Here is a 26,417-nt window from a genome sequence, read left to right as displayed (position 1 = left end):
GTTGATTTATTTTCCATAAATAACAGATCGGATAACGATAGCTTGTCGAGCTACTGCAATTCACTGGCTAAACTCTTCTTCCCGCTGTAATGTGACACATGACATTTCTGGACACAAGAGCGTTGGCACAATCAGAGACAAATTTCTGAGTGATTTACGGCTGAAAATAACCAAACACGAACCCCGTTTGAACCTGAACCTTTATGCAACTTAATGAACTAACCTTTAATATTTTGCCAAGACCTGTTGGGTTCAAGTCTGGTAGTAGAACTCTAGCTGGTGTGCTCGTTTATCACTAGACACTTATATAATTATAATCCAGCTACTTCTGTCTATTCTGTACACAGCAGAGTAAAAGATTCTTTGTGTGACTGTTTCTCCAAATCAAAGGTCTAACAGTAGATAGTTTTGTATATTATATGTTTATTACTATTTTATACAGTCCAACGGTGCCAAAGCATAGTTTAAAAATGACAAGATGTGTGGTTTAATTTGTATTTGCTCGTATATTGCATGAAAACTATTTTGTTGGCATGACTGAAAGGCAAATAAGTGGACTTTTGTTGATGATTTGATCTGTATTTCGGTCTTTCAGTGTTTAAAAAAAAAAAGAGATAGAAAGCTGAGAACTATAAGAATTACATGTTGAATTTATTACACTGTAAAATAAGACGCTCTTTTAATATCTCTCTGCATATTAACCTTGTGATGCCGTAGCCTTTATGTTTATGTGATGACATTCAATTCAGACTTAAGAGGTGTTGGAAGTGTTACAGAAATATTACCGGGTTCTACCTAGTAAGTGGTAAGTCTTGACTTTTATGGAAATGTTACTCAGGAGCTTATTCAAACATGAGACATATTCAATTACCAGCACATTTACAGAGTGTAGTGGATGTATAAAATGGAGCTAGAGAGGCAGAGAGAGAGAAAGAGAGAGTTGAAGAAAGGGCAAGAGTACAGTACCTCCATAGTCTGAGACTGGTGCATGGCTTTGATTGCATTCTGTGCCATAGCTCTGGTGGAAAACGTGACAAACGCACATCCTGTAGGGAGGGGAGGGAGGGGAAGGGAGGGATGGAGGGACAAGTGGAGGGGAGGGCAGAAGGGCAGGAGGAGGAGAAGGAGGAAGAGGAGGAGGAGGAGGAGGAGGAGGAGGAGGGAAGACAAGAAAGAACAAAAACAAAGACAAAAGGGTTGGACACGTCGTCGTTATAAAAAAACCCAAAACAGACCCAGAACAGAGATTGATACAGAGAACAGGCAGACAACAGTGTTCTCAGTCGCTGTGGAAAACAACAACAGCCAAAAAAATAAAAAATAAAAAAATAAAAAACAAGCACAGTGTCATGACAACCACACAACCACCCTCCCCGACCCCCCCATCCCACCTCCATGCCCCCCCACCCCCTCCCGTCCATCCATCCACAGCCACCACCACAGGACATCTGAGACAATCACCATCCAGGTCATTTTGGATTGGATGTTGATGTCTTCCCCGCCTCCCCTCTTCCTCGTCTCTTTCTGTCACCATCTTTGATTTATTTATTTATTTATTTATATTTTTTCCCCCTCTCGCTCCTTCCTACACGCTGACCGAATTAGTCATACCTGAATTCAACTGCTCTCTCTCTCTCTTTCAACAATTCAACATTGCTAATCAGTCCGAATTTGCATGAAAGTGATTTGGGCCTGTATTGTGCGCCTTATTGGGTGCCCTCTTCCTCTCTTTGTCAGACAGGAAAGCTATGTGGCGGTGGCGGTGGCGGTGGCGGTGGCGGTGGAGGCGGTGGCAGCGGTGGGGCGGGGTGAGCCGCGACAAAATATCTGCAGGGGCTCAGGAAGACAGGAACCAGATAGAAAATCATATTAATTCAGTACCACAGAGAGACGAAGAAGAGAGAGGAAGAGATGCGAGGGAAGGTGTGGTTGACATCCCGCGTGACTGACGCTGATTTTAGCCAATCAAGATTGGATGCAGCCGGAGGCCGTTTCAGAGGGGGGAGAGTTTGTTATTGGTTGTTTGTGGGGTTTGGGTGTGATGCAAGGTTGTGTTTGTCTGCTTGGTTAGGGAGTGATTAGAGGAGATAATGTGAGAAGTGCTTCAACAACCCCCCAGGCTAATAATATGCTAACAAACTCACCAAGCCATGTTAGCGCAGCCAGGCCTGAACTGATTACACACATGCTCACACACACAAACACACACACACACAAACACACACACACATGTTCAGGTTCGACTGGCTGAGTCGTGGCTTGGCTACAGAGGAAAAAACCAATAGTCGAGGTCATCAGATAGACTCTCCCTGGCTGTGAGGATGGGATGAGAGTAGAAAGGGACAAGATAGGTGTGAAGAAGGATGGATAATGGGGAGGATAATGCAACAGAGAAAGGGGAAGAGATTGAGAAAATGAAGGAGAGACGTGTTGAGGAATAGATCCTTGTCCTCTTCCACCTCTATCAGAAGCCAGCTGTTGCGATGTTGTGATAGAACGAGGCCGAGAGTGACAGACGGTCAGTTTCTCTCCTGTTTAAATCTGCTATCATGCAGAAGGTTATTTTTCCTTGAGAGTAATCAAGGATTCTCTTTTGCCAATTTTTCTTGTTTGACCACATTTGTAGCAGGAAAAAAACCCCCTCTTATTGTGTACATCCAACACTGTCTCCAAGAAATTACAACCATTTACTGCTTAATTGTTTTCCCAATTCTGTTCTATTGCTCCCTGGGTTACGTTCACACGTAATGTGTTTTTTCAAAGGAAGCGCTACGTTTATATATATATCGCTCTGAAGTCGGAGGGAGAAGGTTGAGATGGATGGCGGTTCACATCCTGTGAGTGTGGTTAGATTTAGACGTTGAACTAGACACAAGGAGTACCCGCAGGCTGAATCAGAGCTGCCTTCACTTTCATTTGCGACGTTTTCGACCGACTACAGATCTTGTTTTGCCTGAGGAAGACCTGTAGTTGGTCTAAATCTCGTAAATAAAAGCAAAAGCAGCTCTGATTCAGTGTGTGGGTACTCCTGGACCATTGTCTTTCCCAAACATAGTGCTACTATTGTCATTGTCGGATATTGCACAGTAAGATCAGACATTTTGGTGAGAAAAACAAGAACTACGTTGTCACTGAGCATTTCACTCATACGTTAAATATCAATATTTTTGCAACTTGCCAAATATGTTATGATTTTCTCATTATGTATTATGTTTCTAGCAAAAATGTGCCTGATGCAAAAAGTAAAGATGCAAGTGTGCTTCGCCAGAAAAAGTCTTAAAAAGAAAAGCATTGTTTTTTTTTTCTTCATACACTTGAAATGACCCATATTTTGCTGTTGTTTTCTTGACAACCGACCCCTTGCGGCTGTGTGAATAAAGACTTTCCGCTCTCAGCAAAGCAAAAGCAGAAGTAACATACCATTGTTTTTAACGAGGCAAACTCTCTTTAGGGAGGACGTTGGGATATGTGGTTGGAATGGTTGGTCGCACGAGGTATCTGACTCTCTCTGACCAAAAGGTCAGTGTTTGTCTATTTTAACCATGACCATGATCTTTCTGTAACCTTAAAAACATACTTTTAGCTTCCTAAATTTAAGATTAGCCACGGGGGTCACCGGGTCAGAAATGCCCACATGAACTGTTGCGGACACTAGGGATAGTTTGGAAGAATGATGCCAAAAGATCAGAAAGCATTCATATGGGTCATTTTGTAAGGCAATGAGCAAAGACCAGAGATGCTATGAGGATTGAAAACAGCCCTAAAACCCTATTTTACTTAGTAGGCTGACTTAACTTTGGCTCTCAGGAAGTTTTTCTTAACAAAAGAGATGAAACTGGAAAATAAAGTGCAAGTCAACACTTAAAAATGAAGTTTTTAGAAGTCTGCAAAACCTTTTAAATCACCTCCATCAATCTATAGATAAGTTAATCAATTTAAACTAAGCTCAGACTTTCAAACTGATATCTAGAGCATTCAAAGTCAAAATGATTGTCCTTTTTTAGGTATAGGGATTTGCTTTTGATCTCCTTTTTTTTCTCCATTTTAATGTCCTTGGCCACTGTAAGTCAATTTACTCAGCTTTTATATAAAACTGCCTTACTGACTTAACATTACAGAGGCAAGAAAGTAATATAAAGAGACTGAAGGTTATCAGATTCTCTGGCGCTGACCTAGTAAACATTTTTATGTGTCCTTTACAGTGCCGGGGCTGCTGTGCTAGCTGCTGTTACTGTAGATAGGACATTTGAAAAAAGGGGTCATTTTTTCCAACTGATTCAGGGGACTGTCTATTTTAGACGGGCCACAATCTGTCATTTAACTCCTTATTTTCCAAGAGGTTACCCCATCCTCTCCTGCCCCAGAAATGTGCATCAGTTAGAAGGAGGGGCTTCCATTTGGGTTAGCCCTCCAGACTGGTCCTAGATCTATTTATAAACCGGTCAGCTACAACGTCATTGGTCGTCATCTGATGGAATCTCCTGGGTCTCTCTGCAAGACGGGTTTTTTAATTTGTCTATTTTTAGCCGGTTTCTGCAGGTCGATCCCATTGATGCTCCTAAATAAAGAATTCCTCAGCGCCTGAGCATTGATTCATTAAAGCCAAAGCTGATAATAATAATGAAAACTATGAGTAAAGCCGTGCTTTCTGGCTGGTTGTTGCGTGTCTTAGAGGAGATGGGAAGTGGCTTGCGCACTAAAAATACCTCACGGGCCGCATTCTGTCATCAGTGGAGAACCAAACAGTCCTTTAATGAAAGTAGGGTAGCTCCCCAGGCCCAGCCATCCACTGGTGGTGTGATCCATATTTTATTAATAGCGGGATGGCGGAGCGCTCTTCTGATTGATACTCCGGTTTAATAGGAGCTCAGCAGCATAGCAAGGTGGGACTGAAGGCCTCTGGGACTTGCATGCATGTAGAAATCCTTAAAGACCTATTTATTTCCAACCTGGTTAGGGGCTGTTTATTTACTAGCCAGGATCAAACCGGACTACCAGCTTTTTCCTGTTTGACTTGCATCAGCCGTTAAGTGGTTTATATTAGTTCTACAGGAACGAGGATTTGGCCATCGCGTCTGAAATATTCATGAGGACAAAAGAGAGGAGCTGAAAAGGGAGGGATGGAAGATGGAAAACGGAGGGAAGGGAGGGAAGGAGGGCCGATGTGGGATGTCTGGGAAAAAGAGGACAAATTGATGCAAGAGAGGATTCTAGGACAGCCAGGGTGAACAGATAGATACAGGGAGGGCGGTGCTGTTTGGAGAAGCAAAGGAACATGGGAGTTTGAGTTTTTTTTGTTGTTTAAGGCAAAGGTTCTAGATAGAGACAACCTTGAGGAACAAAAGAGAGAGAAGGTACATTGAGAAAATAAGACTCAAGTCAACGATAAAACATCCATAACGTTTGACAACCACAGAAAAAAATATATACATGACCGACAGTTCCACATCGAACCTGTATGACGATGACAGCGACAGCTCGAGTGACAGGAGGAGGAGGATGAGGAGGAGGAGGAGGAGGAATAGGAGGATAGAGAGTTTGGGTTTCGAAAGCCCCTCCATCTCCTCAGCACATAGAAACCACAAAGGGGAGAAAGGGGAGGGAGTGTAGGGGGGGAGGTAGGGGGGATGTTTGAGGTGAGGAAAGGCTGATGATGGAAAGGGTCTTTATGTTACTATGAAGGCTATTTATAGAGGTGTGATAGTCGAGATTGGATTGATCAATGAGGTGATTGATTTATGGCCGAGTACTTGGCAAACCTGGTCAGACGCTGACTTTCTGATCCACTGAAATGGCGACTTTGAGCATTTGTTTAAAGCAGCTATTCTCAACTCCGAGCACATCAGTCAGGCGTCACCCAAATCAATCGGTTTGACACTTCGTTAATGGGTCTGTAACTGGTTTCTAACATAGCCCAGCAGCACTTTGCACCAATTACATGAAGCAAACATGCCACGAATACATGGAGTTGAACTGTTTGCTTTCTCCTGTGTGTGTGTGTGTGTGTGTGCTGGCAGCTCAAACCCTACTCCAAATCAAGTGAGGCAACTTTTAGCTTTTTTGAGATGTTGCCACATTCGGAGTCATGATCAAATTTGCTCCTGTCATCATGGATTATTTGCCGTTGTCGCTCCGTGACTTTGCAACAGCCTCCCGCCAAGTTTCAGAGTGGTTTACTTTCTTCACCAGTTGTGTAAAGAAATTGAGAATGGCTGCATTACGAGGACTTCATGTGGCTTTTCAGTTATCTTTATGGTTTGCCTGAAATTCTGATTTCTAGAGCTGGGCTTTAGGAGGCATTCAGACCAAATCCTGCAGCAATCTGGCACTTCGGTGGTGGTGATGTGTAGTATGAGGTAGCGGTGAGACATTGAAATATGATCCAGGAAGTCGATTTGGAGTTAATGCGTTTAAGGGTTTTTCAGAAGCCAAAACACTGCACAGCGGTTTGTAATACTCACAGAGAGGATTTTACAACTCTGGAAAGTTAAAGTTATGACACTGCAACTGTTTTATCTTTTATCATGACGGTAAACAGTCGAATACATGCATTTACGTTACAAAGCAATCCACCAGGAATGTGTGGTTGCATGTACTGTATGTGACTGGTCACCGTAGCTTGATGTCGGGTTGCGTTCCAGCAGAAGTTGATTCTGGTTCAACTGCTGTGGTTTTCTGCTGAGCCCAATGCGGTCCCCACCCTGCAGTGTAAACTCACCGCCCCATTCAAAAGAATGGGAGGGCTGCCATTTTTCACACATTGCCGGATTTGGTCTGAACATGTCTTTAGACCTCAATATGTTTTTGGTACCAACTGAAACGTGTCTGTAGCATCGAGTGTTCAATATGTCTTAACTTGCTGTTTGATCTTACACTTTCTAATTTAGGTAGAAATGAAAGGATTAAAGGATAAGTTCACATATTTTCAAGTCTGTCTTAAAACAATAGTCAGGTGCCCAAATTAACATTTAAAGGAGTTTTTTTCTCATCGCATTCATTCCTCCTGTTCATACTGACCATTAAACGACGGTGACGGTGGACAAAATCCACAGTCCTCGTTGTGTTAAAAAATTGCACTTACAAGTTTATCTAAAGCTAATATGATACTTCAGTAGTCTGAGTTAGTCAAATCAAGTGGATATCTTCCAAAATTACTGGACAGTATTTCCTTGTTGAGCTGCAGTGGAAGGATGGTAACAAAAACTGGGAATTTAGCACAACGTTGAAAGATATCCACTTCATCTGACAAATATGGATCGCTGAATCTTCATATTAGCTTCAGATAAACTTTAAATACATTTTTGCACAGAAGGAGAACTGTGGACTTTGTCTCCCATCTCCCACCTGACTATTGTTTTAAGACAGACATGAAAAATTGTGAACCTATCCTTTAAGAACCTCTACAAAGGGTTTGTTTATATCCCTCAAAGTAAGGTATTCCAAATAGCATCGTCTTGCAACTTTGGTATTGTTTCAACATTATAAAAACATTTAAAATTATAGGTATCCCTACTACTTTCTCTTCCAAATATTATAATTTTATATTTGCATCCACTTTCTCATCTTTTTTCTCTTCTTTCTTTCTGCAAAACCCTTTGTAACTCATTTAAGATATGAGTATGTTAGCTGACACTGATGAAACTGATCCTTTATGCTTGTTTCCTCTTTAGTACATGGCTGCTATAACTTGGCTTTGAAAGTGACTTTCTGCTGTGTATAACATCAACATCCCAAATGCATAAACGCAACAGAGCAGCGATTCGTCTTCTGATTTGGACTGCAGGTTTAAAAGTGTCCTCACTCTCACTTTGGAAGTATCAAACGAGCTTAGGACCGGCTTACAGTGAGGCTAAACTGGAACGGCGGGGAAGGTGAAGGATATGAACGGAGGTTAGGAGGTCAGAGGAGGGAGGAAGGGGGGCGGCTGAGAGAGCAAGAGGGGGAGAAGAAAAAAGAAAGAGAGAGAGAGAGAGAGAGAGAAAGGAGATATATAGAGCGAAAAGGAAGAAGCATGTATTCACAGTGGCCACGACAGCCTCAAGATGTCGCTCGAATTCACCGGTATTTACATTTTTTAACACGACTCTTTCATTTCAAAACCTTGAAGAAAAAAAAAGCCTTGACCGTATTTCAAGAAGCAGATGGTTGAAAATAGTTTCTGATACAAATCCCCCCGAATACACAGAGAATGAAATATAAAAGCTCAATTTCATTTTCAGTATCAAAGAGTCATAATTTCTAAGGGATTTAAAAAAAACAACTGCTAATTTTAATACACGAGGCAACAGCAGGTTGGTAATTAGTTGGTTTTAGTTGGTATTTTCGGTTTGGTTTGGTTCAATGCTTGGTTGCACTGCAAAGTCATTCAACTGGGGTTTTTATAGTCAATATGCATGGAAGTGAAATACTTGCATCCTATAACTTAACGGCCTGAAACTTGACTTGATGAATTTATGTAATCTGGACAAAAGTTTCAACCGTGTTTTGGGAGAAAACAAACATCATTTGGTTTCCAGTGGGGACCAATCGAATCTGAAGGGTCACAAGATGATTAACTGATAAGATACAATGCAAAATATGTATTTCTATACAAAATAAAACATTTTAAAAACAATGGCTGCTATTTTCAAGTTTTATAGCTTCAAACTTTAACGATCTGAAAAGGGGGAAATCACTCGGTAACTGAATTAACCTGTGACAAGTAGATATTGCTTTGTTTTAAGGTCACAGAAGCCAAAAGTGATGATGATGAGGATTTGGTGATATGTTTATGAACGTATTTTATCTGCATTTTGAAGTATTGCATTAGAAAACGGTGATGGCAGTGACAAATTTTGAATAAACTTCCTCAATTTCTTGGTTTTTGAGGTGTTTTTTTGCCTTTTTCAAATGAGTTAAATGCACTAAATGGGAGATGGGAACCTTTGCTGAATAAGTTCTGACTGATCAGCTGTTTCTACTGTCGGCATTAAAACACAACCAACACTCGCTGACATGAAAGAACAATTACACCTTGCCTAATTGAAACTAATTCCTGAGGACGTCTCTCCATTTTGTCTCTCGTAGGTGGCCAAGGTTCACAACCTCTACTTCTTCTTCTCTGTTTATGAGTAAATAAACAGAGTAGAAGAAGAAGCTTATACTGCCAGCTTCTGATGAAACTACGCTTTGCAGTGTCTAGTTAATTCGCTCCAAACCAGTTGATGGAAAGACGCCTAAGACATTTCAAAAGTTTGCTTAAAATTCACTTGACATTAGATGGAAACACATAATTTAAGGCACATCTTTTTCAGTTATTACTGATTTTCCTAAATAAAATAAAAAAAAGGAGCAGATCTGTTTAAAATGACTGTCTCCAAAAAAGTTTATGTCCCCAAAAGTTTTTATGTTTCCTGCTGCAAGAAGACACTAATCACCACAGTTTATAGTAAACAACGTCTTCTTGTGACATTGACGGCTCAGGCAAAAACTTCCAGTGACAGTGAGGAGAATGAGCTGCTGATCATGCAGCAAAATACTTCAAAGTAAATAAAAAAAATGCAATAAATGGTTAAACTAAAACTCTTGATTTTTTAAAAATAATGACAATAAATATAGATAAATGCCAAGATTTTGTGGATATATTACCCTAAAAATAATGAGCCCATTCTACTTATCGTCAGTTAATTTAATGTAAATGTTGTTTATACTCAGAAACCATCTTCAACCAGCCACCTCTTGTCACACAGACGAGGTAAATACTTCCTTCCAGACTTTGACATCATGACACAAGTCGACACAGTGAACCGCAGCAGCTTCTGGAGGCCGTCCTGGTGATATAATATTCACACGAGGAGCGTTAAAGTGTGCGATGGAAGTGAGCCGGAGCGACACACACACACCTCTGCTGAGTCCGTCGGGCCCTCGGAGGATCCGGCACTCCTCGATCTGTCCGAACGCAGAGAACATGACCCGGATGTCGTTCTCGTTGCACTTCTTTGACACCATGCCGATGAACAACTTCCTGTCTTCAACAGCTGCAAGGGGTCAAGGAAAAAGAAGAAGAAGAAGAAGAAAGAGAATATAAATGAGTAATACATTTTATGTCCAATATTTCCTCTGAGGTGTATATCTGTTTACTTTATTTCTTGTTTTTCATTGCATTGGAATGTACTAGGCCTGCAACTAAGGATTATTTTCATAAACGATTAATCTCTTGATTGTTTTCTTGGTTAATCGATTGGTTGTTTGGTCTATAAAATGTCAGAAAATGGTGAAAAATGCCGATAACTGTTTCCCAAATCTCTAGATGACGTCCTCAAACAGTCCACAACCCAAAGATATTCAGTTTACTGTCATAGACGACTAAAGAAACCAGAAATATTCACATTTGAGATGCTGAAATCAGAGAATTTTGAGTTTTTTTTCTTGACCTCTTAAACTCCACAAGCACGCCGGCATCCTCGGATGACATTACTGTCTTTCAGAGGCAGAGTAACAGGTTCAGTTTTAAAGCTACAGTGAAGATTCTGGTATCATATGAAACTAGATGACCTACGGACCATGTCATGCTAGCTTGTCAGGAAGGAGGCTAAATACCACTCCAAATTTAGGCTAAATATTGGCCTCACCTCAAGATATCTGAATGAAAATGGGTTTTATGGTTACCAACAAGTCTCCCCTTTACAGACATGCCAACTTTATGCTAATCCCATGCAGTTTCTTGTGGATTCAATGGGCCAAACTGTATTCATGTTTGCTGATGTTAGTCCCCATAGTAGCCATTTCATTGTAGTGAGACCATTTTTTTTAAACTTGACCTCACCGTATTAAATGAACTATTGCGATCTCCAGGATAATCACAGCCTCATGAAACTTTACAACTACAAACTAGAAACCTCAGGCGTTCAGAGGATGTCTGGCGTAACTAGATATACTGACAATAAAGGGGGGTTTCTGAGCAATTTCCAGACCAGAGGTGCTCGCCATCCAATCGCAGAAAAATGCAATTCTTACAGAAATGTAAAAAGTGTAGTGTAATGTAGTATTTGATACCACAGCATGAATTTTTCTATGGTGTTCCTCAAGATTTTGGTGTCTTAATGTGGTATTTTGGAGGGATTCTTGACCATTTTTATCATATATCATATATTGATATTGAGTGGTCGAATATAGACCAAATCCTCAAATTGCTGAAACAACTTACGAGACATTAATGAGGATCATATACTTCCATTATAATGTTCTAAACCCTTATAAAACACAATGTTTATTACAGATTTATGATTGAAAAAGTCAACCCTACATAAAATCACTTTTATGTAGTGTATACTGATGACCTGCTAGCTCCTCCTAAAGGCCCCCTGCACCCTCTGAAATAGACAAAAAGAGGTAAATGGTAGGGAAAATAGTTGGCAATTAATTTAATAGTTGTTAACTAACTGATTAATTGACTGATCGTTGCAGATGTAGGATGCACTGCTTGTAACGCGACGACGATAAACTCGGGAGAAACGAAAGAAAAAGAAAAACAAAGACCGAAGCGAAAACGAAAAGAAAAAATGGAACGAGACAGAACAAACCAGCAATCAAAAGAATCAAGTCAAAGAAAAGAAAGAAAGGAAAGAAAGAAAAAGAGACAGCGGGAGAGAAATGAAGACAGACAAGAGTTCATGTATTTCATCATGCCATCTGCGACGCTCTGATCAATGTCTCATTATCACTTCAACACCGACTGCTTGCTGAGACTCTCCAGCTTGTCCTCTCTCACCCTCTTCCTCCTCCCCCCCTCCCCTCTCCACCTCCCCCTCCACCTCTCCTCCTCTTCCTTCTCTCTCTCTCTCTCCCTCATGGATTCCTGTCTTTCTCCTCTCGCTGACACAATCCCTCCTTCTCCTGGTGCAATCTCCAGGAATGTGAGCCGGCTGCAGGTAACCGTGTGAGAAACTTTTAGTGCGTATGAGGAGGGGAAGGTTAAGTGTGAATCAGGCTGTAGAAACAATATGTGTGTGTGTGTGTGTGTGTGTGTTTATGTGTTCCCACCACCATTCAATGTAATGCTAATCCAATTCATTTTTAATGAGGAAACTGTCAGCTCTTACCGCGAGGCGAAAGAGATAAGCGGTCTGTTGCACTCTGGGAAATCAATAGCGCACTTGTTTATTTTGCTGTTTGAATTGTTTGTGTGTTTAAAAAACAAACCGTCGGGATAGGCTGCCAAGATAAGTGTTGTTTCAAAAAGCTTTAACTCCTTTGTACACAGCATGCGAATGTCTGTGTGTGTGTGTGTGTGTGTGTGTGTGCGTGAGAGAGAGAGCATCACTCCAGAGGAAGATTACCACAAGTCTAACAGCAATGTAATTAATTTACTCTGTGTCGATAGAAAAGAAAAGAGAGGAGATATCGTTACAATTGACTGTTTCTGTTTTTTCGGACGAGGCGCACAGACAGACAGACAGACAGACAGACAGACAGACAGACAGGCAGGCGGGTGATAAGACTCCTAAAGCCGACTCTAGGATGATCCGGAGTCAGCTTTTGCATTCTGGTTTATAAATCGGAGCAGAATTGGCTTCACGCTGTGCTTCAACACATTAAGATTTACCAATAATATAATCCGGCTGTTATACTGTACATCTTCTACTGTCACCTTTCTTCTTCTTCTTCCGTCTCCTCCGCTGACTAAACTAATGAAGCTCTGAGCTGGCCATTCGTCACTGTTACAGCGACTCTAACGCTGAGTTTATTAAAGGTCATTACCATTAAGTGGATGGATACGTTACGTATGGCCTGCTCTATATTTTACCGTTCTGGCTGTGAGTAGCGGCCGCTTTATTGAGTTCCACCGTCGTTACCCAGACGGTTATGTCTTATAAAGTCGTATTTCGCCATATTTCAGCGGAGCGGATGATGGCTTTTATAAGGATTTCTTCCCTGCTTTGCCGGATGCTGTCGTTTTATTGTATTCCCCCCCCCCCTCCGCAGTGGACAGAGATACAGCGATGCTACTTCATCGTCCGTGTGTCAACCGTAAGGACGACTCTACTGGATGTAGACGTTTTAATATGTACACTGAAGGTAGCTGCAGGTGTCAGAAAAAAAAAAAAAAAAACACCTTTAAAACTTTGTAAAAACACATTTCAAATGTAGCTGAAACTGGGTTTAAAGGGTCACTTCATCCAATCATGGTTTATCCATTTTCATATTCTGCTCAATTACTCAGCTTTAAGGGTCAGTTCATTCAAATTGCAAAAAACACATATTTTCTCACTTGGTGGTATTCTAGTCATGCAAATAGTTTGAAATAGATATTTGCTGCAGCTCTGCCAACCTGAATGATCCACACACATCACGATTTCTATTCTGAAATATGTTCCACCAAAAAAAAAAAAAAACTGTCCACATTGAGGTCTCTGGATTATCCAGAGGAACAGGAGTTTGAAATGTAGTTTCTGAAAAATCTTTTTTTTGGGGGCATCACACACACACACACACACAGACACACACACGCACACACGCACATAAAAAAAGTAATTTATCTCCTTTATGTTTTGGTGGTAGCTGAAGGCTCAGCAGCAAAACATCTTGAAGTTTCAACTAATAGATGAATTATCAAAATGTGCCCAAAAGGGTCAAGAGGACTCTGAGCTGGAGCCTCGTTTCAGAGTGAGGAGTCTAAACATTCACTTTGAGGTTGTGACATAAAAGAAGCCGTCATGAGTAGAACATTTAATCATTACTGTAGTTTAAGTTTAGCATTGACTTCATGTGATACGGGGCCAAAAGTCTCACCAAATTTGCACCATCAATGACGAGGCTTTTAAAGGATCAATGTGCATATAATACAACCATCCTTCAGCCTCAGATTTTTAAATATTCATCTTTATGATTTGAGTGAACTTTACCCTTTAACCCTCCTCCTGTTGTCCTCGGGTCAAATTTGACCCGTTTTCAAATGGTTTTATATCAGAAATATGGATTTTCTTTAATGTAATTGCCTGAAAATCACATGGATGGTTCCATACCACACACTTTGCAAGTAAAGTAATGATCACTACTTTCATTGAATTTTGGGTGTTTTATTAAAAATTTATAGCATCTGTGGAGTCAAAATTGACCCGGGAGGAGAAAAGTTGCACGGTGGATGGGAAGACAACAGGAGGGTTAAAGCCGAGTAATTATACAGAATGAGACCCCCCCCCCCCCCCCCCTAAAAAAAGTGATTAGGGACACCACGTTAAAAACATTTGTGTTCCTATCCTTCTAAAACCGCGTTAATGACATTGTCTTTTAGTTTCCAAATCTACCTTGACTAAATATCACTGAATGTAATGAACCTGACAAATTACACCGAATGTTTATTGCTGCATCAGAATTGAACCAATTAAAAACAGATCGGCAGAACAAAGCGACAAAAAAACTCAGACCTTGTAAAGCTGTCTTTAAAAACACTTTTTTTTTTTTTTTTTTTTATCCCGTGTGTCTCTACTTTCTTTGACTGTTCTGCTGTTTCTCGGTAGATATGTCAAAAAAAACACATTTATTTTTGGAGTATGTCTCTTTTTTCACTTCCTGTTAAATAATAACTGTTTTAGATGACTCATCGTGCACATAAAGGGGCAAATCAAACTGCACCTCTAGCTTGTCGGTTGCAGTATATATGTATTTCTCTATGTATTTACGTCCTCAGTAGGAAAGCGGTGGGCTCGGGCGGCTGAGAGCCACAGGAAAGTCATGAAGTATTTAGAGTAAGTACTCGCAGGATTTGTGGACAGCAAGAGAAATATAGAATCCGTGGTATAAACTATCAGACAGCTTCCTTGTTAGAATGAAAAGGAATATAGAGGACGAGGCTCGATATAGGAAATCAATTCAGAAGTGAATCTGCAATATGTAGTTTGGAAATGGGGGGGGGGTGATCTGAGGACGAGGAGTGTGTGACAGTGCTTGTGTGTGTGTGAGATAGATGCATTAATGAGTGTGTGTGTGTGCAGCGAGAGGAGAGTGCATGTTTGTACGAGGGAGCAGACACAGGGGAGAGAGGCTGGTTCACCACGAGGCCAAAACGATTCAACTTTCACTGACCTCCTTCCGAAAGCACCTTAATAATTCATCACACATATAAAAATATATTTATATACATCAGCATCCTCCCCCCCCCCCACCACCACCCACCACCACCATCATATCCTGCTTTCTCTGTTCATCTCTATGTGTCTCGTTCAATCTCTTCCCCCCCCCCCCCACCCTCCACCCTCCGGTCCGTCATCCCGTCTGCCCGTCAAGCAGCGAGAGAAAACACACGGCTGAGATAGATATTGCCAAGCAAATTCAAAAAGGCTATTGATTCATGAGTGTGTGATAGGCTATTGATGCGGCTGTGTGTGTGTGTGTGTGTGTGTGTGTGTGTGTGCCCACTTACCGTTAGATTTCTCACTGTCTGCAGGTTTCATCTGAATAGGGTGGTGCATCTGTAGGAGATAAAAGACAAAATATATTAAATTCTACGCTTACAAATGCATAATGCAATCAGACTTTTGTTACAATTATACTTTTCATGTTGTTTAATATGCATAATTTACACATAAATGCAAGTTTTTTTTTAGCTAGGCAGATATCCACTTTTGTTTTTCCATGCTAGATGCAAATCTGGCAACACCCCAAAACAACTTCAGTCCACAGGGTGGTGGTGCGCCTGAAGGGGGTTTGCCATATCGCTAAAAATACCAGAACAAGAGGGAAAAAAAGAGCAAGAACAGGGAAGTGTGTTAAAGACCAAGAGAGAAAAAAAACAAGATTTCAAGAACAAAACTGAGAAGATGAAAAAAAAGTAGAAGTGCGAGACAGAGAAGAAGAAGTAAGAACAACAAGCAGCAGCAGATAAACATTTCTAAACATCTTGTGCTAAAAACAGCTTAGCAGAGACTAACGCAAACACATGGAGGGACGACAGGTAAAGCTCACTGCCTTCTCCGACCCAAACACATACACGGTCAGTGGTTGCAAAGATAAGGGTTGATATACACAACACACAACAGTATAGAGAGATGATTTCAGTTGTCAGATACATGAAACATTCACCTCCGCAAAATGCTGACTCATGTAGGTACGCTGGGCCATTTTTTTTTAGCTTATTATCACTGTGACCTTTAATTTTGGGGTAGTTTATTTAGCTTTTGTTCAGGTTTAGTTGGTGTTATTTTAATCTGGGCTCTCGCTGAAGCTGAGCTTAAGCTTCCTGATTGTTGTGACCAACTTGTGGTCATAATAGAGAAGTAAAGATTACATAGAAAGACGTCTCAAATCACCTCACCGTCTGCAAACACGACCACAAATCGAAGCTTGCGTCACCAAACTGATGGATGAGAACTTTACTACTGCGATCCCCTGCGAAGGTTGTTTGAGCAATCATTAATCCGTCTCTAAGACTCCGACGATCACCTGTTATTAATCTGGATACGTTATCAAACTAACGACATCTGATCACGAGCATTTACATCGTGATTGGATCGGAAACATCCCCAGATCAAGCTTTAGCAAGCTTACATGACGTAGCAGGAAAAAAAGAGGAATTATGTGACCTTTCAACATGTTTTTTCTTAATAATGTGGCCAAAATGTAAACATGGCTGATATTTAATAAAGCCAGACCACCTACAGATGTGATCTGATTGCGCTCTGATTGCAACGTGTGTTTCGGATGCATTTATATAAGATATCTAGATACATACTGCATGTTTCAACCAGGTGTAAAAGGGGTTTAATGCTTACATTCACACCTTGCATTGATATGTATTTTTTCCCTCATCCAGAGCAGCTATCCAGATAAGAGATCGCATGTTTCTACCAGGCGTAAATGGGGTCTAATGTCTGCGTTTTCACTTTGCTTTTTTTTTTTCAATATTTGAAATCTCTCTGATGTTCCCGAGGAGCAGTTTAATTGAGATGGCTGATGGATGTGTTTTTAAGGTGGTGGGTCTCCTTTTATAGAAAACAAGCAAACACTTCACAGATGAGAAGGCTTTGTCACCCCCCTCTTTTTCTCTCTCTCTCTCTCTCTCTCTCCCCTTCTGTCCCTTTTTATTCCCTCCATCTCTCTTTCCTTTATGGGAAATTATGTGGCTGTTTGATCTGCGGAGAGACGAATGACAGTGATTCTCCAAATCTAGCCCTGTATCAATCACACTCAGAGTCAAATACCAGCCGTGAGTGTCTGTGTGTGTGTGTGTCTGCGCGAGTGTGTGTGTCCGTATGAGTGTGTATGTGCCCTGTCTTACCCATAACGCCCCTGGGCTCAGTCACGCCGTGACAGAAGGCTTTGATCTTCCAATTCTATCACACACCTTTATCCCAACTCTCTCCCTCTTGCTCTCTTTCTTATCATCCTCACTCTCTGCTTTTTTTTCTCTTCTTCTTCTTCTTCTTCTTTTACAAGACTTGTCCCACAAGCACACACGCACACACACACACACACACACACACACACACACAGCTAGTCTGTCCATTGATTAGTTCCCAAACCTGCCTGATGGGGGCAGTGAACGGTGGAGGAGGAGGAAAACAGAGATAAACAGACTAGCAAATTAAAGGCATATAGAGTAGTGTACTGTACTGCCAAAGTTAAAAAAGTAAATTCATGGTAGAGATGTAACAAGCTAATCATGGCTGCACCTGAAACAAATGAAGAAAGCAACAAAAAAAAAACCAAAATCCAGACAGAAAAAGGAATAAAGAAGAAAAGAAACATCAAAATTTATTTGAAATTGAAGTTTGTAGTGTGCATTATCTGCATATAGGTAAAAAAAAAAAGAGAAAGAAATAAAGAAAAAGAAAAGAGGAATTAATACTGTAAAGACATAAAAGCAAGAAAGACAGAGGACAGCAGGAAGAAGAAAAGGAAAGAAACAACAAAATCTAATTGAAATTCAGTGACGGTTGACTGCTTTGACTTGCAGTTAGCGGCATTTATCAGCCTCCAAAAGAAAGAATGAAAGAAAGAAAAAGGATAGAAAAAGCACAAAAGATGAGTAGAAAATTAAAAACAAAAAAAAGGGGGGAAAAGAGACAAAGAAAGAAAAAGACAGTGACAGAGACGAGAGAAAGTGTGAATCGAACATCGACGGAGAAAAAAAAAATGAATCAGAAGGAGGAAAAAATAGAGCGAGAGGAGAAGACAGAAGGACAGACAGAAGGAGGGAAGAGGGTCACAGACACTTGGACAGACAGGAATAGTCGCTGATGCTTCGGGCTGCCGTCTCAGTGCAGTATCACTAACACAAGGACAGATGCAGGGACATGGACGAGGTGTGTGTGTGTGTGTGTGTGTGTGTGTGGGTGTGTGTGTGTGTGTGTTGAAACCACATCAAACGAAGAAAAAGTCATGTCAAAGCAAACCTGGAAGTCACATCACGTCAGTTCTCGTTAATCCATTTCAAAGTCTGTCCTCTAACGGCATAAAAAACAAAAGCAAAAAAGAAAACAAAAGCCGTGACAGCATCTGCCGCGCCGCCGTCATTCACTTCCTGAAAAACACTGCCGAAAGCTGCCACGTGCACACACACACACACACACACACACACACACACACACACAGTCATGTTTCCATCACTTCAGAGGACATTACATTGACTTACATTCATTTCCTGGAGACTTATCCTAACCCTAACCTTAACATAACCTTAAAATAACCTTAACTTTAAACCAAGTCGCCCTAAAATTAATAATTTTAAGGTGAAGTCACAACATGACTGTGTAAACAGAATTACATCCCCAAAATGTGAAGAATACATGGACCACATACACACACACACAGGTACAAAAAACTCTTGTCTGGTTTTCAGGCATCCCCTCCTCAGGTCTGTCTACCCAGAATGCCTGGCGGGCGGAGGCGCTGTCGACATGTTTGATCTCGGCGAGCTCCCGCCGAGACCCACAAAGCAAGACTCTCCTCTGCTATCCTACAATTCCACAGCGCTGTTTCTTCTCGCCTGGCAGGCCCCACAGCCGCAGTCTGCCATTCATTATGCACTCAGCGGGAGCCCGGCAAAAACTACTAAGTCCTCGCCGCGCTCAGGCTCATAAAAAGCAGGGAGAACCAAAAACTTCACCGTGTAAAGCCATGTGTGCAGCCCGGCATGATGCTGCGCTGGCATTTAGCTTTACAAATGTATCCATCTACCGAGCGGGGAGGCTAAAAAACAACTTCCTGTTTACCTGGTTTTTACTACACCAGAGCTGATTCTTCCTCTTTTCTAGTTTCTTTTGCTCTGCCGAGTCTATTTTCTTTAGTAAATCTTCAAGTGATCCTCAAAAGCCACTTTAACTGCATGATAATTAATCAGAACGTGATTAACAAAATATTTTTTTCAAAATATGAGCTGAATTCTTTACAGGGCGGCTGTACAGTTTAATAACACACACAAGTTAAAACTGAATGCAATTTCCTGATGTTTGATTAGTGTCTCGTAAAAAGTTTTTTCTGCGCTTTAAGGGGCTCATTATCTGCTTTTAATACCTCAGCAGTGCACTTGAAGTAAAGTGTCACCATTTGTTTTTAATCATTTTTAGAGCACTTGAATTGCCTTATTACAAACTGCATAGTTCAGTTCTGATTGACTGAGTCACACTGCGCGCGTGCTGTAAAATACATGATAAATGCACACCTTTGAAAATCGATTAACATTTAATTTACATATTAATGCGCTAACTGAAAGTCACCACTCACACCTCTAATAATGAGAGTTGGCAAGCCGCCGTGTTGTTGCTGTTTAAGAACTAACAACTCCCTTTAGCTGCTCTGAGATAACTGCAAAGCACTGTGTTATATTTATTAGCCTTCTATAAAAAACACTTTCATTTATCTGGATTTATAGTTCTCGAGCAGCAGCTACATGTGCAGCAGCTTCATGCATGAATCTTTCTTTATTTTGCTCTTATATCCGTTCTTGCACAAAGCAATAAGAGGAAAATCCTGCCTGCATTAGTCGTAAAACGCTAGTTTCAGCCTGATAGATGCCACCTGTTCATGAGATGTGATAACTAGCATAATCCACGCCCCTAAAACTGCCATATAAGGCTTCGTAGGTGAGTTTCATTCACAAAAAAATGTTCCCAAAGATTAAAAACAACTTCAAGCCCTGCTTTCAGAAATCAGAAGACATAACACATTTTGGGACAGTAGGAGACATGAAACAATTGGAAGATATGAATCCAGAGCAGCTCTGCACTGTGACTGAAGTAAAGAGGGAATGATATGATGCTAAATAACATCTTTCTATAGCAAAGCGCTCCGTGATGGGAGGGCTGTGACTGTCACGGTGATATTAGAGGAGAGAATATTATAGTCTGCAGGTGATGTTAGGCTGTCAGCTGATGATACAGGACAGGGACACTGAGGCAGCTGTTGGAAATGAGAGAAGAAAATACGGCCGTAAAAATCATAAAATCTAAAAAAAAAACCTTTTAAATAAATTGGCAGCCATGATTGCACAAAGTTTGTTTAACTCTATATTAAATATTTTGTTAACTTCTGGACCACTTGTAGATTTCATTCTAAGTACAAAGAAAACTGATGAATGCCGATATTGTTCTTAAATAACTCGTACGTGCATTTTAAGAGCGAATCTGTCCGTACGAGGACCCGATGACTTCACTCGTCCTACGAGAGGGAAATTCTTGCGTCTCCATCCTGAATTCACTTCACTTTATTGTCATCTGTTAAAGTTCTCAAGGGTTCAAGTTTTACAAGGATTTTCAATCCGGCCTCGTGACTGGAAGCATCCAGGTGGTAAACCATGCAGGAGCCATCCGGAGCCGGTTTCCTGCCCCCTGATTGGACACATCTCTTTCATTAGATAAGTTACTCACTTGAAGAACTTTTCTCAATTTATCTTGGACTTTGACCAAATGTGAGTAGGTGTCTCTGCACTACGGGGATATTTCTTAATTTCGTCTTTGCACTCTGTGTGTGTGTGTGTGTGTGTGTGTGTGTGTGTGTGTGTGTGTGTGTGTGTGTGTGTGTGTGTGGTGTACTTTGCCCCTTTCTAAATATTCCAGATGTCTCCTGTTTGTTTGGTGGGCTGACATGTTTGGCATCAGTACAGGTCATGATGACCTGGGTCGTAGTCATCTGACCCTGAATTACCTGCTCATTCACCTACACGCTTTTCTCTTTTGGTCATTGTGGTAATTTTTTTTTTTTAGAAAGACCAAATATTCCAGGTACAAAATCCTTTGCAAGTTTTGGTTTTTTTGCACTATAACTTGCATATTTGCATTTATTTTGCACATATTCTAAAAAATAGTGTAGTATTTGTATTTATATATGCAAGTTTTTCCCTTTTAATTTCATCTTTAGTGCTACTTTGGTCTATTTTATTGTCTAATTGATAAGTTTCACTCTATGTCTATGTGTGTAGCATTTTATTTTGAAATCCTGCATTGTGTACAGAAACAGAAACCTTAAAAATATGGTGTCTTCTCACTAAGTGTGTAATAAATCCTTGAAAAGGTTGATGAGAGACTGAACCACACAGTCATTGTGCCACAAAACCAAAAAAAAAAGTGAGCTAAATAAGGCTAAACGAGTTCTGTAGGCTGATAACTCTCTGTAGGTTCGTCACTACGTCTCACACATTGTCATTTGATTCATGGTTATTAAAAAATATATTGATTAGTGGAGATTTAACTTGTCGGCGAGAACCCGGTTGTTGCTACAAGCCAGATTAGCTTGTCCGCCGTGTGTAACACAATCACCACTAGATATTTATGTCAGTAAAAAAAAAAAAACCTGGATGAGTGAAACCATAAGGTCCACATTACACCAGAGGGATCAGAGTGCAGGAGGCGGCCAGGATGGATTTTTTACGACCTTCTAGTTATGGGACAGTCTCTCTTTAATCACCCTCTCCTTCCTGGCTGAGACGAGGTGTCTATCTGTCGGACTAGCTGATGAAATGTCACCCACAAAGCCCCCTCTTTCCCTTTCAGCTTCTTTATCTTTGTATCCTCATCATGTACAGAGACTCGCAGCAACCTGGCCGTCATTCAGGCGACCTATGTGCTAAACCCCCTCCGCCCCCTACGCCCCCCCCGCCCCCCCTTTGGCTGGCTGTTCAATAGTCCCTCCTAGTGCATCTTGTCCGGAGAAACTCTACACTTCCTAAATGTTAACTGCTGCTCCCGGGTTAACGTTATCCCCTGTTGCCTGCTGTCGCCCGCCGACTTCTTCCAGGAATGCTCTGGTGCTTAAAAGGTCAGAGGTCGTCTTGTCCCGGAGCCAGAGGACTAACTCGAGGCTCACGCTGGGAATAGGACGAGTGTGTGTGATGTGTTGGAGGAGTGTGTTGCTATATGTGTGTGTGTGTGTGCGCGCCCTTTGCCAACACCTTCAAAGCAACAGCCAAGTTCACATGACCGGAGCGCGTGTGCCAAAAAACTGGGGAGTGCACATACTGTACGGTACCCGACATCACACTGTCTCACTCACAAACACACACATATATATATGCACGTACACACACACACACACACACACTTTCTCCTCCCTCCTGTCTGAAGGTGTGACGGTGAGCTGCTGGGTCAAAGTCAGACAGATGGCCCTCACAGTCGGGATTCAATATCAGTGACCGAGACCGTATGACCGACCACACACACACACACACACACACACACACACACACACACACACACACACACCTCTGCAAGTGAGCAGCATCCACACACACACCTATAAAAGTGCCACGGCACACACATGACCTCCAGACAGTGATCATCACTGATAACTTCACCTACATTTTCATCGGATTACATTATTAAATCTTTCTAATCTATTAACATCTTTTATAATTGATTAATTGATTTTTTATACATTTTACAAGTCACCATGCTTTAATTTTGGTAATTTACTTGTATCTTGGTGTTCATTACTCTCCCAATCCACACTGAGCATCTTTGAATTGCATTTGACTTGTATGAAAGGTGTATATAAATAAAGTTTGATTGATTGATTAATTGATTTTCAGAAAAAGATTCAAAAATAATACTTTGGTCCCATTAAAAAAAAGACATTTTTACACTTAAAAACTGGTTAAAACAAACAGCTGTAGTTTTGGTTTGGTGGTGTATTTTCTTTTTTTTTTACCAAAATAGTTAATTTGAAAGACTACACAGTGAAATTAGAAGAAGAAAGCACACATGTAATGATCCTGAAACGTGACACCGATCAACTCCGCGCATCTTTGACTCACATTCCTTCGATATTGTTAAAAACTCAAAACATCAAAGACGAATTTCCATCATTCTCTTATGACGGATAACCTGATAAAGGTTTTCCTGATTCTGATTCTGTTCAAAATAAGGTTAATTATATCTGGTATCTGGTATTATATCTGCAGAACGTCATTCAAAGTGATCAAAAGCTTCAAAGAGATCCAGATATTCATGTCAAACCGGATCTGCTCGGTGTGAGAGCTGCAAATAAAAAAGATGCTCCAAAGCGAAGCCTCGACACCAAGTAAATGTTTTTTTTTTCCCAATATCATGGATCAACAGGCAATATACAAACTACTCCTGACTACTCCTCAAACGACTTTCATCAGTTTGATTCAGCTTGTGACATCATCGGGCCTGACTCATAAAACCTGCCGGCACATCTGTTGCGCGTTAGCTGCTGCTCTCGACACGTCGACGTCCTCCTGACGACGGTTTTTAAACGGTAAACGACACGAATGCTTCCCCCTTACATGATTTATAGTCTGCATTTATATCACACAAACATACATAAGAGTTTCCCCCCTTCTGCAACATTCCTGCTCATTACAGCAACAAAAAAAAAACTGTATACACACACTTGACACATAGACAAACACCCCCTCTGCTTCCCTCACATCACTCTGACAAACACCTTGATACAGATAAAGTGTGACTTTAATTCTCACTCCCCCCCCACCCGGCAAACAAACGACTGTAAATCAAATTGTCCTTTACAATATCCCTCGTCTTAGCAGTGCTTAGCGCACAGTTAGCCTACATTATCCCCACTTCATTTAACTCGGTAAACAATTAACCCAGCGCGCGCGCGTGTGTGAGCAGAATGATTGAGGGATTTGGCATTAGCTATGCTGCGTCGCGTCTCCACACTAACTACTCTAAGTGTTTAACATAGTTAGCCTGCATTTACAGCCACCCTCCTCCTCCTCCTCCTCCTCCTCCTTTCTTTTCCCTCCCTTCCTCCATCCTCCCACCCCCGACGAATCAATATGCTTAAACGCTGCCACCGACTCGGAGAGAAAAGAGAGGTTAGGGAAGTTAATTTGAAACAAGCGATTAATATTTCTTTCGTTAAATAAGAGCACACACACACACACACACACACACACACACACACACACACACACACACACACACACACAGTAATGTACACACACTCCGAGGGTCGGCGCATCGATGAGGTTTGCCTTCCTTCAGCCCTGTTTGCGATAGCATTTGGGTTTCACTACAGCAATTACAGCCTTTAATTGAATTGATTTCGATAATGAGCCTCTGTAATGACACCGCTGTGGGAATGGTTGTGTGTGTGTGTGTGTATATATATATATGTGTGTGTGTGTGTGTTTGCAATGAATGAGGCTACTGTTGTTTTTCTGGACTTAAATAATCTGTGAGGAGCCGAGCAGGATTTAAAGATGAGCACACACACACACACTCACACACATTTAAAACACTGATGTATGTTGCTCTAATAGCTCGTCTATCGGTCAGCCCCTTTTTTTTTATAAACCGCTTGTCCGAGCTCTAACCTTTCAGCTTGTTCTATAATATCCTCCAGGCTATAACACATGAATGTTTGATGACACAGGGCTTAGTACATGATAAATTTAATATCCTACACCATCCATATTTCCGCTGTTTTCAAGCAGAGAAGCACCTACAACAACTTCCCGGTTCCTTAGGTGTTTACGGGGCGGTCGGGTTTCACACACACACACACACACACACACACACACACACAGAGAGAGAGAGAGAGAGAGAGAGAGAGAGAGAGAGAGAGAGATAGAGAGAGAGAGGCTCTTCTGCGGCGAGGCGAGGCAAGCTGCCCGAAAACTTGAAAGGGTCTGAAGAGTAAATCAGCCGGTCTATCAGCCGGTGGGAGTTACCTCATCTCCTTTTTTTCCCCCTGCCAGTCAGCTCGTCTGCTTCTTAAGTGCTGCGTGGAGAGCTATTGTGATAGAGCAGCGATATGTGTAATAGGCTTGCACCTGAACAAACAACACACATCGACTGACAGGGCCGTGTGGACGTGGAGCATTCCTCCCCTCAAGTATTTTGTTGGGAGACACAAAGTTGAGGGTATGCCCAGGTATCAGTGAGCTGATATATGCCGGGACTCTTAAAAAAATGTCATCCTGGCTTCGGCTATGATGGATTTGTTTTGATTATATATAGAACTTATTACCCAACTGTGATGCTTTTAGGTCAGATTCCAACTCCAGCTCAGGTATCGGCCGGGAGCCTCGGCGTCTCTCACGGTCGAAATGCTGCAAGCGAGGCTTTTTCCCGCCTCTAACAAGAGGCCAAAAGATACTGATTATCCTCACTAAAATATCAGACGGTGCAACTCCACACGGTTCATTTCAGTCAGGTTTCAATATAGAAGTAAGCAGGGAGGAAATAGTGGTAACTATTGAGCACCGTAACAAAAACCAGCATCTTGAGTGTCACGAGCGCTGCGTGTTACAAACAGCTAGCAGATGGTTGCGTTCACGGTTCAGCTTCAAGGAGGGAAATTCAAGTTCTTTTACAGCCTGAGTTGTCGAGTTGCTGTTGAAATCAAATCTGATAACATACAACAGAGTTCCACAAGGAAGAGAGTAGTATAGATGATCATACAAGCTCCCTGTTCAAACCAGATTATCTTCTTACTGGAACTTGAAACTGGAAATATTGGTTAATCGTCTCTCACTGCTCAGAAAAACTGCTAAATCTAACTGAAATGGGTAAACTGGATTGAAAAAATGTGTTTTTTCTTCTAAATAAGTTACATAAAACAAGTGTTTGTTCACAACTAGTGTGATGATCTGATTCGCCTCCTGCGCTTCAGGACGTCTAATGTCCACACTTATGAGCAATAAAATGCTGTCATAATTGATATCATAATGCACAAAACTACAATAAATGCAACTAAAGGCGTAAATCAGGTCTGTGTTACATAGAAGTGGAAAAAATAGACATGTTTTGTAAGAATCTGGGTCTTAATAAGCAATATGTCACAAGGTTTCTTAGTTGCACCTGATGGCCTCATAAATAATTGATAATTCATTCATCTAATAAGTGACATTTATCTCAACTTAAATGTCTATTTACTAGCTTCATCAAAGCTAAGTGGACATTTGAGCGGAGGTTATTTTGTCAGACGTACTTTAATGCTTTATAAATCCTTTA

At 41.2% G+C, this 26,417-nt stretch overlaps 1 protein-coding gene across 1 annotated transcript in view; it reads right to left on the bottom strand.

Annotated features, from left to right (window-relative positions):
• Positions 1-26,417, bottom strand: part of celf2 (cugbp, Elav-like family member 2) — a 229,030-nt gene that overhangs the window by 36,024 nt on the left and 166,589 nt on the right. The window contains 3 exon segments of the mRNA XM_067581502.1: positions 967-1,046; positions 9,882-10,016; positions 15,401-15,449. Of these exon segments, the coding sequence (XP_067437603.1) occupies positions 967-1,046; positions 9,882-10,016; positions 15,401-15,449 (264 nt within the window).

The sequence above is a fragment of the Thunnus thynnus genome, chromosome 23 (assembly GCF_963924715.1).
Source record: "Thunnus thynnus chromosome 23, fThuThy2.1, whole genome shotgun sequence".
Taxonomy (NCBI): domain Eukaryota; kingdom Metazoa; phylum Chordata; class Actinopteri; order Scombriformes; family Scombridae; genus Thunnus; species Thunnus thynnus.
The sequence above is the reverse complement of the archived record's forward strand: the minus strand, read 5'-3'. Positions and strand labels throughout refer to the sequence as shown.